The following is a 14730-nucleotide window of genomic DNA, read 5'->3' as shown; positions in this document are numbered from 1 at the left end:
GTGCTATGAGCTTGTAGATCTGCTATTTTTGAAAAATCTTGAAAATGTGTGCAAATCTTTGAATATATATGTTTTAAAGCAAACATTTTTAACTCCGATCTGTGCTTCTGGGGGGCCCTGGAACAAAATATTTTGAGATGGGGTCCGTGGCCAAATACATATCATTTTGGGGGTCCTTGACATGGAAACCACAGATATAGCAACTTATGTTTTTTCAAAAAACTGTTAGGATATAGAAGACTTGTAGAATATATATTCAAAGATTTTCACGATTTAAAATAAGCAGAATAAGCATAAATAGCAGATCTACAAGCTCATAGCGCGGCACTCGGTGCCGCGCGATGAGCTTGTAGATCTGCTATTTTTGAATAGCCAAAAGAAATCTAAAGTGACACAGATGCGTTCCCAGATCTAATGGGTTAATGTGTAGGAAGATTATATTTTAGTGAAATCTCTCTCTTTGGATTTGACTTCATACCGTTGCTATTCCGCAAAAAGCGATCCGTATCAACGGCAACGTTTCTGCACATAATATAATGAGGAATAACACGTTCATAATGGGAGCAGAAGATTCACTGTCACATCAACAGACAACGGAATGTGATGATGACATCAAAAGATTGTATTTTCCACCATCTTGCAGGCTCATTGCAACAAAAAAAATAACTCCAAACACAGAAAAATACGTAGGAAACTTTCACAGAACGCCTGCGTTGCCAGAACGACACAGTCTGTCAAACACTAACAGTTGGACTTCTAGAAGGCAAAATCAGTGGTGGAATAAGTACTCAAATTTTGGACTTAAACCATTAAAACCGGGAACGCATCTGTGTAACCCACTTTAACCATCGTTTTATACTTTGGCTATTAAAAAATAGCAGATATACAAGCTCATAGCGCGGCACCGAGTGCCGCGCTATGAGCTTGTAGATCTGCTATTTTTGAAAAATCGTGAATATCTGTGCAAATCTTTGAATATATATATATATTTTAAAGGGAACATTTTTAACTCAAATCTTTGCTTCTGGGGGTCCCTGGAACAACATATATTGAGATGGGGTCCACGGCCAAATACATATAATTTTGGGTGGTCCTTGACATGAAAAAGTTTCACAACCACTGATATTATACCAGCATAAGTTTGAATAGAAATGTGTAGAATCCCCTAAAAGCAAAGATTTGAGTTAAAAATGTTCGCTTAAAAAAAAAAAAAGAAGGGAAAAAAAGCTTGTAGCGTGGCCCTCTGTGAGCTTGTAGATCTGCTATTTTTGAACAGCCAAAGAAACCAAAATATTCCACAGATTATTTCCCGGTCTAAATGGGTTGAGTAAAAGTAACAAAAATGCTTTGTTAGCATGAAAATATACTTAAAGCGGCATAAGTAAAAGCACTCATTTGCAGTCATATTATACACACAGAATGGACATTTCAGAATCATATATCATGTCGTCGGACTATAATTATTAAACATGAACCACTTTGGGGTTTTAACCACTATTTTATACTGTGGGGATTTGAAAATCTATCTACCTATCTACAAGCTCACAAAGCGGTGTCAGCTTGCAGATCTGCTATTTTCACTACTTTTGTGTGGCACTCCTGTATATGTGGAAGTAGGGCATTCATTTATGAAAAAAATAGAGAAACTTGGAGATCAGAGGTTTTCCACGCCGACAGAATGACAGAGGCCAACCTTTCCAGTGGTGGAAAGTAACTAAATATTTCCAATTTTCTATGCTTTTACTTCTACTCCACTACATCTCAGAGGCAAATATTATACTTTTACTCCACTACAATTATTTGAAAACTTGAGTTACTAGTTACTTTGTAGATTTTGATTATTATTACATAACACACTAACCACTTCAGCCATATCAGCCATTTGAAAATAGCCGATCTACAAGCTCACAATACGTCGCAATGCGATCTATTTAAAAAAAAAAACGAAAACTTGTGAAATGGGACATTCTGCACAATAAGTACTTTTACTTATGGTACTTCAAGTACATTTTGATGCCGATACTTTTGCACTTTTACTCGAGTACATTTTGAATTCCGGACATTTTCCTTGTAACAGAGTATTTCTATATTGCAGTATTGATACTTTTACTTAAGTAAAAACATTGTAGTACTTTTTCCACCACAGAACATTTCATGGCTGCAGGCACAGCCTTACCTTGCGTCATATCTGGTGTGCCACACTTGTGCGGGTGGAGACTGGGTTTTGGCCGTGGTCTCCGGTTGGCTCTCGTTGAACTTGGTGGCGTGCCAGGAGTGAGGCCTGCTGATGGGTTCACTCCTCCTGGAGGAGGAGGAGAGAGAGAGAGAGAGAGAGAGAGAGAAGCCACAGAACACAGCTGGATGAGAGACGGAGAGACAGCGGGCCCTTGTGGAGAAACCATGGCAATGTGCTATTGCAGTGGTTCTCAAACCTTCTCATTTCAAGGACTCCCATAACTCTGAGAGTGTACAAATGGAACCAGTTCCATTTGTACACTCTCAGAGTTACAGACCTGTAAGGGTCCATTTAGAACCAGTGTTGATTTTGACAGCAAATGTTGGTTTAGTTTTAGTCATAGTCCTTTGAATACAATTCCATTTAGTTTTAGTCATATTTTCGTCATCTGAAATGTTAGTTTTTGTCTAGTTTTAGTCGACTAAATATCATAAGATTTTAGTCGACTAAATCTACAGTTGATTTAGTCGACTAAAATGTATCTTGGCGGTGCCTTGATGGCGTCGTAATGGCTGATTTTACATTTGGTTGCATGCTGAAAATAGCCGATCTACAAGCTCACAACGCGTCACAGCGCGACACGTTGTAAGCTTGCAGATTTGCTATTTTCAGAGCGCAACACCTGAACATAAAATGACTTGTCTTTTAGTTCTACTGGATCTCTTCTCCACTAGTCCCTCACTAACATTTTAGTCTAGTTTTTATTTGTTGACAAAACTGTCAATATATTTAGTCATAGTTTTAGTCATCGTAGCTTAGTTTTTATTTAGTTTTTATTTAGTTTTCGTCAGTGAAGAAAGGTAGTCGACCAACATTTTTCGTCATAGTTTTAGTCGACGAAATCAACACTGCTCTGCACACCAATATACTACATGAGAGAATTACAGGTGGTGACTGTGAGTCATATTTTATTTGTAAAAACAAACGTGTATTGTAAAAAGGTACACACTCTATTGTGATAGTAATCATTGCTATATATAGAGTCTCTCCATCTCTTTAGTAAAACTGCAAATAAATGTTTCGGGTTGGGATAACAGTTTTACCCAATCGGGAGAGAGAACTTATACAGGATACAGGTTAAACAGGAAGTGAAATAGGAAGTGATGAAATGACACACACAATTGGACCTGGAACACTATGAAATGTAAGAACTAGTATGGCAACTCCACCGTTCTAAAATAAAAGTAGTTCCATCTAAAATGTTTTCAGGTTTACTACACAATAATCCCACCGGAACAATTTATTTATGTACAGTTGACATCTTGAGACGTACCCTCTAAAGCGGCTCTTTCTGAAATGCATGGCAGGAGAGAGTACAAAATATAAAATAAAACAACACACAAATAACATATCATTTCTTTGTTAAATGATTAGGGATGCATCAATTGTCGTACATCATAATCGGCCGATGTTCGGCTCAGTGCATCAGCAAATAAGATGACATTCACTGATGCTAGTGGCCGAACGTTTCATAAATCTACCTATATGATTTAATTTGTGCTCATTAAAACATAGTGTGATGAAGGCTGAAAGTTTTAAAACGGTATATATATTTAATAATTAAGATTTCGTTATTTCACTGGCCCCAAAGTGGCAACGAATAACAACTAAAACACAAGCACAAACACATTGGTATATCAGCATCAGCTTTCGGCAAAATTGATTTTTTAAACATTGGTATTGACTCGGAATTTCCCAACTGGTGCATCCCTGTAAATTACATCAAATGTACTGTGAGGTCTGATGTCACTGCTGACATGTCATGGACCAACAGTGTAGCCACTACTGCATGCTGGTAGAGTTAAGCACAGCTTTCATCTAATGCCATGGTTCTCAAAGTATAGGTCTATAACTCTGAGAGTGCACAGATGGAACCAAATGGACCCGTTACACTCTCAGAGTTACGGGGGTCCTTGAAATGAACAAGGCTTGAGAACCACATGTTCTAATGACAATGACGCCAAACACACGGAGGTGAGGAGAAGCTGATGAACCTTGGAATACAGAGGGAACGTTACTATGAGATGATATGAACAGGTCTTAGGAGAATGGTGAGAACACGGAACATGGGGTGAAACCTGGGAGGGGGGGAGGAGAGGAGAAAGGCTTCTAGCGGCGACTACTAACAGAAACCATACCTCATGGAACTTCGCAAAATCTTCGTGAGAAAGCTCCTGGCCACATGTACGTCACTCTCTGAGGGCATTTTCTGAGCTACAATATCCACCATGTTCATATGCCTGGGCAACAAGGAGGGGGAGGAATACACAATCATACTTGTTGAGAACTTCACTTGGATAATAGGAGAAGAAGGGCACAAATATTGCAACGAATATTGTAGGCATGATGACATGAATGGATGTTTATCGGTGGTACTTGTCAAGATAAAAAAAAAACATTCTGTAGAGGGAGTGGGGGGGCAGGTAAGCCTCTCAAAATCACAACGGAAACCTCAAAACTACTCTTCACACACAACTCAAGTTCAACTGTCGCTTTATCAATCTGTGATTTCATAAAAAAGAACAGCTATGTGCATCCTCGCAAATGTATGGAGCTCTTGCCCCCTCTCCTGGCCACACCAGTGAACCACACTCACACACTGTTGCTTTTCTTCTCATGAGTCAGCTTTGAATTTTTGACACAGTGTTGAGACCAGAAAACAGAACCCAGAAATCTGTGTGTTTCTTTTTAACCCATTTAGGCCAGGAAAGCATCTGTCATTTTAGATTTTAACCACTTTAACCATTATTTTAAACTTTGCCTATTCAAAAATAGCAGATCTATAAGCTGCTATCTTTGAAACATCTTGAAAATTTGTGCAAGTCTTTGAATATATATATATATATTTAAAGCGAACATTTGTAACTCAAATCTTTGCTTCTGGGGGTCCCTGGAACAACATATTTTGAGATGGGGGTCTTGCGGCCAAATACATATCATTTTGGGTGGTCCTTGACATGAAAAAGTTTGAGAACCACTGATATTATTATTAGCAACATAAGTACAAGAAAAAAAACTGTTAGGATTTAGAAGACGTTTGTATAATCCCCCAGAAGCAAAGATTTGAGTTAAAAATTTATATATATATTCAAAGATTTGCACACATTTTCAAGATCTTTCAAAAATAGCAGATATACAAGCTCATAGCGCGGCACTCGGTGCCGCGCTATGAGCTTGTAGATCTGCTATTTTTGAATAGCCCCAAAGACATAAAAAAATGACACAGATGCGTCCCCCCGGTTTGAATGAGTTAAAAGTCACTCAACAGGACGGAGCCGTCCTCCTCACGACCACAAACAGGACATAGCTGGGGGGGGGGGGGGGGGGTGAGGTGAGTTGAGGCTGGATAGGGGGGGCTCAGATGATGCCATATGGCCGTAATGGGAGGGAGGGAGGGGGGCCACGGACCCAGCGAGGGGTGGTGGTAGCGTAGGGGGGCTTAAAGAGGACAGAGAATCTCTTTACAAAACCCAGGATCAGACTCCAAGCTGTCGTCTGCCCTTCAGACAGATAGAGATCACAGCCTAACAGGGTCTTGATCACATTCAGAACGCTAATGGACAGCGCTAGCATGAATTGTAGAAAGAGGTGACACCGAATAATGGTAACAGGGCTATAGCAGATCTACAAGCTTGTAGATTTGGCTATTTTTTTGCCACTCGACACCATCATACGGGCAGTGGTAGGTTAAAAGGGCCACTTCACCCATTTTCCAACTTCGTATAATTGGTCCTCACAAATGTTCAGTGGGTGGAAGAAGTACTCAGATATTTTACTTAAGTAAAAGCAGCAATACCACAATATAAAAAGACTCTGTTGCAAGTAAAAGGCCTGTGTTCAAAATGTTACTTGAGTAAAGTACAAAAGTATTGGCATGAACATATACTTAAAGTACCAAAAGTAAAGGTGCTAATATTTTGAAAATAGCAGATCTACAAGCTCACAAAACGTCACTTGAGCAAATGTACATAGTTACTTTCCACCACTGCTAATGCTCATTATAATATGGTACCACTTGTGTCTATTGGGTCCATGTGTCAGTGGAGGGCTGTGGACAGTTCAGAAACCTGCCTACCAGTGACATCATCGACTTCTATTTCAGCGTACCAACTTTCCTGTAAGAGAAAGCCTGTAGTTTCTCTTAGCTTTGAATCTCCCCCCTTCATCCATGATGTCATTGGTAGGCAGGTTTCTGAAGTAGCCATAGCCCACCAAATGAGACACAGAATGAGTTTGTTCTTTATTAGTGTTTACACACTTTAACTGGGACCTTAAAGGGATAATTCACCCAAATAATTACTTTTTTTCTATCAATTACACACCCCATGAACATCGAATTCATGGAGATAATGAGCCAATAATTTGATGACCGGCGGTCTCTCCGGTAGGAGACACAAAGAGTCTCCTTTGAGTCTCCTACCGGATACATTAGCGTCTTTCTGCCGGTCATCAAATGATTGGCTTAGGAATGCGACAAAAACACAAAAATATCCTTGAATTCAAGTCTCCATGGGGTGACAAATCGATAGGAAATAAAAGTCATTTTGGGGGTGAACTATCCCTTTAAACTGGGACATTTCAATGGGTCACATCCTACAATCTGCCTTCACAGCAAACTGCCCCGCTAGAACACACCGTCCTTCCAGGTTCACTGTTATTTTGATATTCGTTACAAAACGACAGGCTGACAATATCACATCCTAACCCTCAACTCAACCACTTCAACTCTAGCATCCCTATTCTGGGGAGAGCATTGTGACGTGGTGAGCTTTCAGATCGGCTATTTCTGTGTACAAATGGAATGGATCCATAAGGGTCCATTTGGTTCCATTCGTACACTCTCAAGACTTATGGGGGTCCTTGAAATGTAAACATTTGAGAACCACAGCCCAAACACCAGGGCATTCAGTTTGAATTAAGCACTGAATTGTGAATGTTGGGACAAAGCCCCCGGCGGCCCTTTTTTTGCTTTTGGTCCTCTTTGGCCTGGCCTGGCCTTGCTTTGCCCCCTACAAAGCCACCAGGGTCACGAGGTCCTGCCCCCGCGGCTACCCCCGGCCTTAAAAAGCCTCCTGAATGATCCGATGACGAGGCTTTTCACAACCCTACGGCCGGCGGCTTTTCCTTCAGACGGTTAAGACTGATCCGTCAGCATGATGCACCGCAAACCACTTGTAGTAGTGGTGGGAAAAAAACGTTTGTTTCAGTGAACGAACGATTTCGTTCACAGCAATGATTCGGTCACATTCTCGTTCAGTAGCGCTATTTTCTAGTGTTCAAAATGTACTCGAGTAAAAGTACAAAAGTATTGGCATCAAAATATACTTAAAGTACCAAAAGTAAAAGTACTAACACATTTGAAAATAGCCGATCTACAAGCTCACAACGCGTCGCGATGCGACGCGTTGTGAGCTTGTAGATCTGCTATTTTCAAATAGCCTATGTATAAAATAGGGCTAAAGTGGTTAATGTATGTTTTATAATGTGTGCAAAACACTTTTTTTTTACGTCGCGCGTGAACGTAACAGTTTCAGAAAGTGAACGAGCTCGTTCGCGGCAAATTAACTAGTTCTTTTGAACGAATCGATCGTGAACGACACATCACTAACTTGTAGCCTGAGAACCAGGCTGACTAAACAGCCAGGGCTTCACCTCACCTCAACCCCAGTCAGTACCTCTTAACACCGATATGTTCCGTATCAAACGGACAGTGAAAGCCAATGACTTTCAAGGCCCTCGAGGCAGAGCTGTGATAAAGCTCTGTTAAACCATTAAGACCGGGAACGCATCTGTGTAGCAGATATACAAGCACATAAGCTTGTAGATCTGATATTTTTATAAAATCATGAAAATTTGTGTAAATCTTTGAGTACATATTTTTTTCAAACAAACATTTGTAACTCAAATCTTTGCTTCTGGAGATTCTACAGCAGTTTTTTTTTAAAGGTATGTTGTTATATATCAGTGGTTCTCAAACTTTTTCATGTCAAGGACCCCCCAATATGATATGTATTTGTCCGCGGACCCCCCCCCATCTCAAAACATTTTGTTCCAGGGACCCCCAGAAGCAAAGATTTGAGTTAAAAATGTATATATATAAATATATATTCAAAGATTTGCACACATTTTCACGATAAAAATACATAAATAGCAGATATACAAGCTCATAGCACGTCACTCGGTGCCGCGCTATGAGCTTGTGTATCTGCTATTTTTAAATAGCCTAAAGAAATCCTAAAATGACACAGGTGCGTTCCCGGTGTTAATGGGCTAAACGCGGGGGCTGATTCCACAAAATTAACAGTGGATTAAGAGTCGAGGCCTATTTCGGAGGACAAAGAGAGGCCAGCGCGAGGCAAGTCTTCCTTCGACTCCTCTCTCTCTCTCCCGGTTCCTCCTCTCTGTGTGGCTGCTAGGAGCTAGCAGCCACACATGGCGCTGTGCTGGCGCTATTGGCATGCAAATGAGGGAGCCGGGGTTTTTATTAGGCGTATCGTCAGGGGCTACAGCTGGGCCGGCAGAGATATGCCAGGAAAAGTGAATCTAAGGGGGGGTGGGGGGGTGGGAGGGAGGGATTGTTCTCTGATCTGTGGTAGGAACCAGCCGTTTTCACTGAGGAACTGTGTTGCCACAAGATTGTGGAACGTTTACAAAAGCCTGGGTTTTTTAAAATAAAACCGTCACACAACACAGAAACGACCCCATCGTGGAATCTGTCAACGTTGTCAACCCACGTGAAAACGTACCATCTCCCATTCTTGAACGAACTCTACAAGATTTGGTGTAGAGGGGAGGAGGAGAAAAAAAAGGAGGGTGGGTCCTAGTATAGACCCCTGGGGGACTCCGGTCAACAGTAGTATACAGTTTAAGTGGTTAAATAAGCACATAAAAGTTGGGCCTTTACATCTGGCATTGCCCCCAAGAATGACAATTACAGCCAGATGACTGTTTGAACTGGAAGGATTTGCCACTATAGTCTACAAAAACCAGACCAGAGATTAACTTGCATTTGATGGTGAAAACGCTAAAATCTAGCTGATCGTGGCTTAACCTGAATAATGTGTCTGTATGACAGGAGGAAAAACAACAACAATCATAGATTAGGGTCACATTATGTTAACCCCCCCCCCACACACACACACACTCCATCATCTAAATGAGTGGTTCTCAAAGTGAGGTTCCGGCGACCCTCAGCGTTCCTTGAGGGGGTTCCAAATGGACACTTATAGGTCCATTTGGTTCCATGTGTACACTCACGTACTAATGCAGTGGCTCTCATTTGAACTGGGGACCCCCCCAGATAAATATCATGAAAATAGCAGATCTACAAGCTCACAACGCCTCGCGGCGCGAGGCGTTGTGAGCTTGTAGATCTGCTATTAAAAAAAAATGAACCTCTTTCTTATATTATTTGACAAGTTGGTCAATGTTTTGATGTAGTAATGGTCTTTTCTTTAAGGTATTAAAAAGGTCTTAAAAGTCTTCTGGCGATCCCCCCCCCAAAATCATGTGTGGGGAGTCCCGACCCACAGGTTGAGAACCACTGTACTCGTTCAAAAACTCAAACAAAAGCCCACATGACAACAACGCCACCAAAACCCCAGTAAGGGGGCAGCGCCACGCGTTAACAAGTCAACAAAGAAACTTTTCATTATTGGTTTAAAAAAGACAACACAACAACACTGAACAAGTGACACCAAAGCAAGGCTGACTTCAACTCACCGAACTCACTTCCTGTAGAGAGAGCCAAGGGTTTCAAAGCATAAAAAGTCATAAAAAAAACAACAACAACAAAAAAAACATCCGTCGGCTCAGACCACAGAGTATGAGACTGACTGAGATGTCGGGCGTTAACGTAGCAGTGCTCTCTAACAGCCTGGCAGAGCTTGAAGAAGAGGCCGACCGACCGCTAACACCGGCACCACCAGCAGCACCAGCTCCTCTCTCTCTCTCTCTCCTCACACACACATTCCAGAGAACACTTCAAAGACACAGAGGGCCCAGAAAACCCAAAACAAAGAGCGCTGCTGGGGTCTGATGGCCACCGTCGCCTGGCTGGCTCCTCCAGCCACTAGAGCTCAAAAAAACACACGGCCAGGCCAGGCCAGTATAAAGGTCCACAACTAACGTCTTAATGTCCACGTTCTTTAACAAGACCATGTCCATACACACTGCACTAGAAGTATATCCACTTGTTTTCTTTGCCTGTATCTCCTTCTTGTGTACTTTAACTGCTGTAACGGTCAGTGAAGACTGATAAATAAAGGTCTATCTATCTATCTATCTACAAACAACTCACACACAACATGGCAGAGTGGCCCTCTCAGTGAAACTGTCCTCTCTGGGTAGATTCAGCCCAGGGGAGATCTCTCTGAGGATTACTGGGGGGGGGGGGGGGAGTGGGGGGGGGGGGGGGGTTGCCCCTGTAAGGGTGTGGGGGTGGGGGTGCAAAGGGGGCTATTGTGTCATGGCCAGTCCCCCCTCGGAGTAATCCCCTACTTCGTGTCCTCTCATTGGCTCTCGGGGGCCCGATATGCTAATGATGCGGCTGATGAAAATGCCCGGACCCCTCTCTCCTCTCCCCCCATCACACCCCCCTGTTGCGGGACTGACGCGCATTTCCCCCGTCGCTATAGCAACAGGTTGATTTCTTAAGGCCAGCGGTGGAAGACGTACTCTTGATTTTATTTACTTAAGTAAAAGTAGAAATACTTACTTCAAAAATGTACTTGAGTAGTAAAAGTAAAAGTACTACTTGCCGTTGCCTTTGATCGAGTTATTTTTCTTTTTTCTCTTTTCTGCACTGTAACTGTATCTATACATTTCATGTATCCTAATGGCATTTTATGATTGTGTTTCCTTTGCCTGATGTTTTGTGTAAAGCACTTTGAATTGCCTTGTGCCATACAAATAAAACTGGCAAGGCAACGGGTCCATTTGGTTCCATTTGTACACTCTCAGAGTTAAATTAACATAGACTTTACAACATAAATTGGGGTCCCAGAGATAGAAATGCCATTAAATGGGGATCCGTAGCATGTCAAACTGGGGGTCCTTGAAATTAAAATGCTTGACAATCACTGCTAGAGCCGTAAAAAATCTTCTCTTATGGGGGTACCTGGCATATCTTTTCAAACGGGGGTCTGCAGGCTAATAATAAGTGTCAATTCGGGGGTCCTTGACTTGAAAACGTTTGAAAACGACTGCTTTAAGCGTTGTGAGGAGCGGGTCCTGAAAGCCCCCTGGTAACTAGGGAACGCACCGAGCATTATTATTCAGCACCGCCGCCCAGACATCAGCCACGCACGTGATCAATACAGACCAGACCACCACAGATCATTAACCACACTGCATATAAAAGAATGACGCATGAGATGAGCACGATCTGCGTACTTTAAATCCATTAAGGACCGGGGACGCATCTGTGTCATTTTTTTTTCCGATTTCTTTGGGCTATTCAAAAATAGCAGATCTACAAGCTCATAGCGCGGCACCGAGTGCCACGCTATGAGCTTGTAGATCTGCTATTTTTGAAAAATCATTAAGATTTGTGCAAATCTTTGAATGTATATATGTTTTTAAAGCGAACATTTTTAGCTAAAATCTTTGCTTCTGGGGGGTCCCTGGAACAACATATTTTGAGATGGGGGTCCGCGGCCAAATACATATCATTTTGGGGGTCCTTGACAGGAAAACGTTTGAGAAACACTGATATAGAAACTTCCTTTTTTTCTCCAAAATACAGTTCAAGACATTTGTAGAATCCCCCAGAAGCAATAAGATGTGAGTTAAAAATGTTCGCTTTTAAAAATATATATATTCAAAGATTTGCGCACATTTTCACATTTTCAAAAGTCTACAAGCTTGTAGATCTGCTATTTTTGAATAGCCCAAAGAAATCTTAAAAACATGACACACAGATTCTTGATATATAAAAAAATATTAAAAAAATATAAAACCTTTTTTAAAACGCACTTCAAAGGGTCCCGTAAGGGTCCATTTGGTAGAGGAAACCCAGTAGAGGAAACACAGAGATTAAACTTGTTTATACTTGTTTATACTTAGATGTGACACCCGTGTCACACGCCGAAAATAGCTGATCTACAAGCTCGTCAGCTTATAGATATTTGTGGTGCGTGACACCGGTGTGCAACTAAGTTTAAGAGGGGCTTAAAGGTAGACATCAGGTTATTTTCATCAACCATGTCCCACCTGGAAGTACACACACTATCCTGAATGCTTTTAATGGTTGGATCCTATACACATGGTTTTAAGTTAACCAGTGATTCTTAAAGTGGGGTCCGGGGACCCCCATGGGGGTCCTTGAGGGGGTTCCAGGTGGTCCCCAGCAAAACTAGTTAATATAGCATCAAAATCAGTTTAACCACTTTAACCCTCTGGCGTCTGGCATTTTGTTTTAAAATACAAGACTTGACATACAAACTCGCAATGCGTTGCATCGAGAGCGTGTACTGTAGATCGGCCATTTTCAAAATGTTTGAATATATTTGAAACATTTTAACAACATAAATCTTGTATGGAGCTCCATGGCACAAAATACTTTAAATAATAGCTTTAAAAACTGCAAGGGGTGAAATCAGTCTTATAGCTTGTGGCCTGAGTGACCCATTAGATTTATTTTATTAATAAAACCTCCTCTGGCATCCAAACAAGTGGTCTGGTGACAGGCAAGAAGATTACTGAACAGTTGTTTGGGCTTGGAGTTGATGGGAGGCCATTAAAATATCACAATGATCTATTGTGAGCCAAGCAGGCAAACGAGTTGCTTTCAAGGTATTTCATCAACAAATGCATTTTCTTAATGACAGATAATGTGTCTTTTTTGCTTCGGTCCAGAACGTGAGAAAAATGTTTGCAACCTTTTGTTTGCAGACAACAGAACGCCACATTGAACCTACATTTGGATTTTAGAAAGTGAAGGGAAGGATTTTATGAGCAGTCGAGGCCAAGAATGACACAAAAATGACCAAATTAAATTACAAAGCAGAGCATTTCAACGGGGGCTACTGTAGCATGAGCATCCTCAGAACCTCTGTGCATCAGAGCTTCAAGTTGTGGGTCTATACAGGGATAATATCTCAAAGCAAGAGTAAAGATTAAATGATTCATTCTTAATTCTTAAGTCAGTGCATTTAGTTTGAAGAAAGAATTGGTTGTTGTAATGGCTACTGCATTGCTGTTAGCACTGAACCTGGTACCTGTTAACAACAAACCTGAACCATAAAGAGGGAATAGAATAGATGCACCTCAGCTCACAAAACTCACCAGTGTCACAAAAATGGAACTGTTTGCATTCTGAACAAAAATAAAATAGTTCCGGAGCACACGGTCAATTTAGCAATTTTTTTAATGGTGCAAAAAAGGCTAGACTAAGGTTCGGACAACAGGTGTCTTCAACAGAGTCAATGTTAGTCCAGCTTATCTTGCACCATTAAGAAATTGCCAAATTGACCGTGTGCTCCAGGAACTAACGTATTTTTGTTCAGGCCTTGCAAAAAGGCCTGAAACGGCTTGTAAGTTGTAACAAGACATTTTATATTCTACAAGGCTTTGAGATTAACAAGACACTAAAAGTCTACTATTAGCCCTGCTATAGCGCCCCCCCGTGCATCTCCTTACATGTAATCTCTCAAGAACAGATTCCGACCTGCGGTGGAATCTGTCGGAGCGGTTCGTCCTAACCAGTGCGCATTGGCTAAAAGTGGGCGTGCCTTCAGATCAGGAAGTGGGCCGCGCTTTACCCAATCAAATGTAGTGGGCGGGATTCACGTGTCCATCCACCATGATCCACCCTCCCCCCTCGAAACTAGCCGAAACTAATTTAACAATAGCGTCCTCGGAGCGGACAAAACCACGGAAAGATATTCACATTTTAAATTACTCTTTCATCATAGAAACAAGTGGGCTTATAACCAAAACCATCCATGTTCTCTGGGAGAAGTGGTGTTAGTGTTCCGTGTAGAAATATTGTTAGTGGGAATGAAAACATGGTCGCACCAACCGGAAGTGATGCGCTATAGGCAGACATGAAACCGGTGTTTCCCTGCGCTCTAGTCTAACATTATACTCCTGCCAGACTCCACAGAATATCAGAAAAGCAGAGGTCGCTGTTTTTCATTTTCTGTGGGGTCTGGCTACGCGAGACTACCTTACATGTAACTAACTAGACCAAACATGTCTATCTTTGTAGCCCTGCACTCTCACTAATGTGGCTAAATAGCTAAAAGTCTAAAACATTTACATTTAGGCATGAGGGTGGCACTAGTAGGAACTGCCATGGGGGGGAGCCGGCATCAGCTGTCATACTGTAGTACGCTGCTGCAACCCCTCAGCACAGTGGTGGAAGAAGTACTACCAATTTTATCTGAAGTAAAAGTAGCGATACCTCAATGTAGAAATACTCCAAGGCGCTACAAGTAAAAGTGTCAAAATTGTATGTGAGTGAAAGTACAATACACTTACTGTACATCACC

The 14730-nt window shown here is 41.6% G+C and overlaps 1 protein-coding gene across 4 annotated transcripts in view; it reads right to left on the bottom strand.

Moving 5' to 3' along the window:
* Nucleotides 1-14730, bottom strand: part of shroom2a (shroom family member 2a) — a 105484-nt gene that overhangs the window by 29901 nt on the left and 60853 nt on the right. For all 4 annotated transcript variants that reach the window (XR_014601506.1, XM_084067270.1, XM_084067269.1 and 1 more), the window contains exon 4: nt 2177-2302. Coding sequence is in view for 3 of the 4 variants with exons in the window: in XM_084067270.1 (XP_083923396.1) it covers nt 2177-2302 (126 nt within the window). In the remaining variant the exon portion in view is untranslated. The remainder of the gene's footprint in view (nt 1-2176; nt 2303-14730) is intronic.

This window comes from Gymnoscopelus microlampas (assembly GCF_963454915.1).
Source record: "Gymnoscopelus microlampas genome assembly, chromosome: 9".
Lineage (NCBI taxonomy): Eukaryota > Metazoa > Chordata > Actinopteri > Myctophiformes > Myctophidae > Gymnoscopelus > Gymnoscopelus microlampas.
Note: the sequence above shows the minus strand (reverse complement) of the source record. Positions and strands in the feature narration are given on the sequence as shown.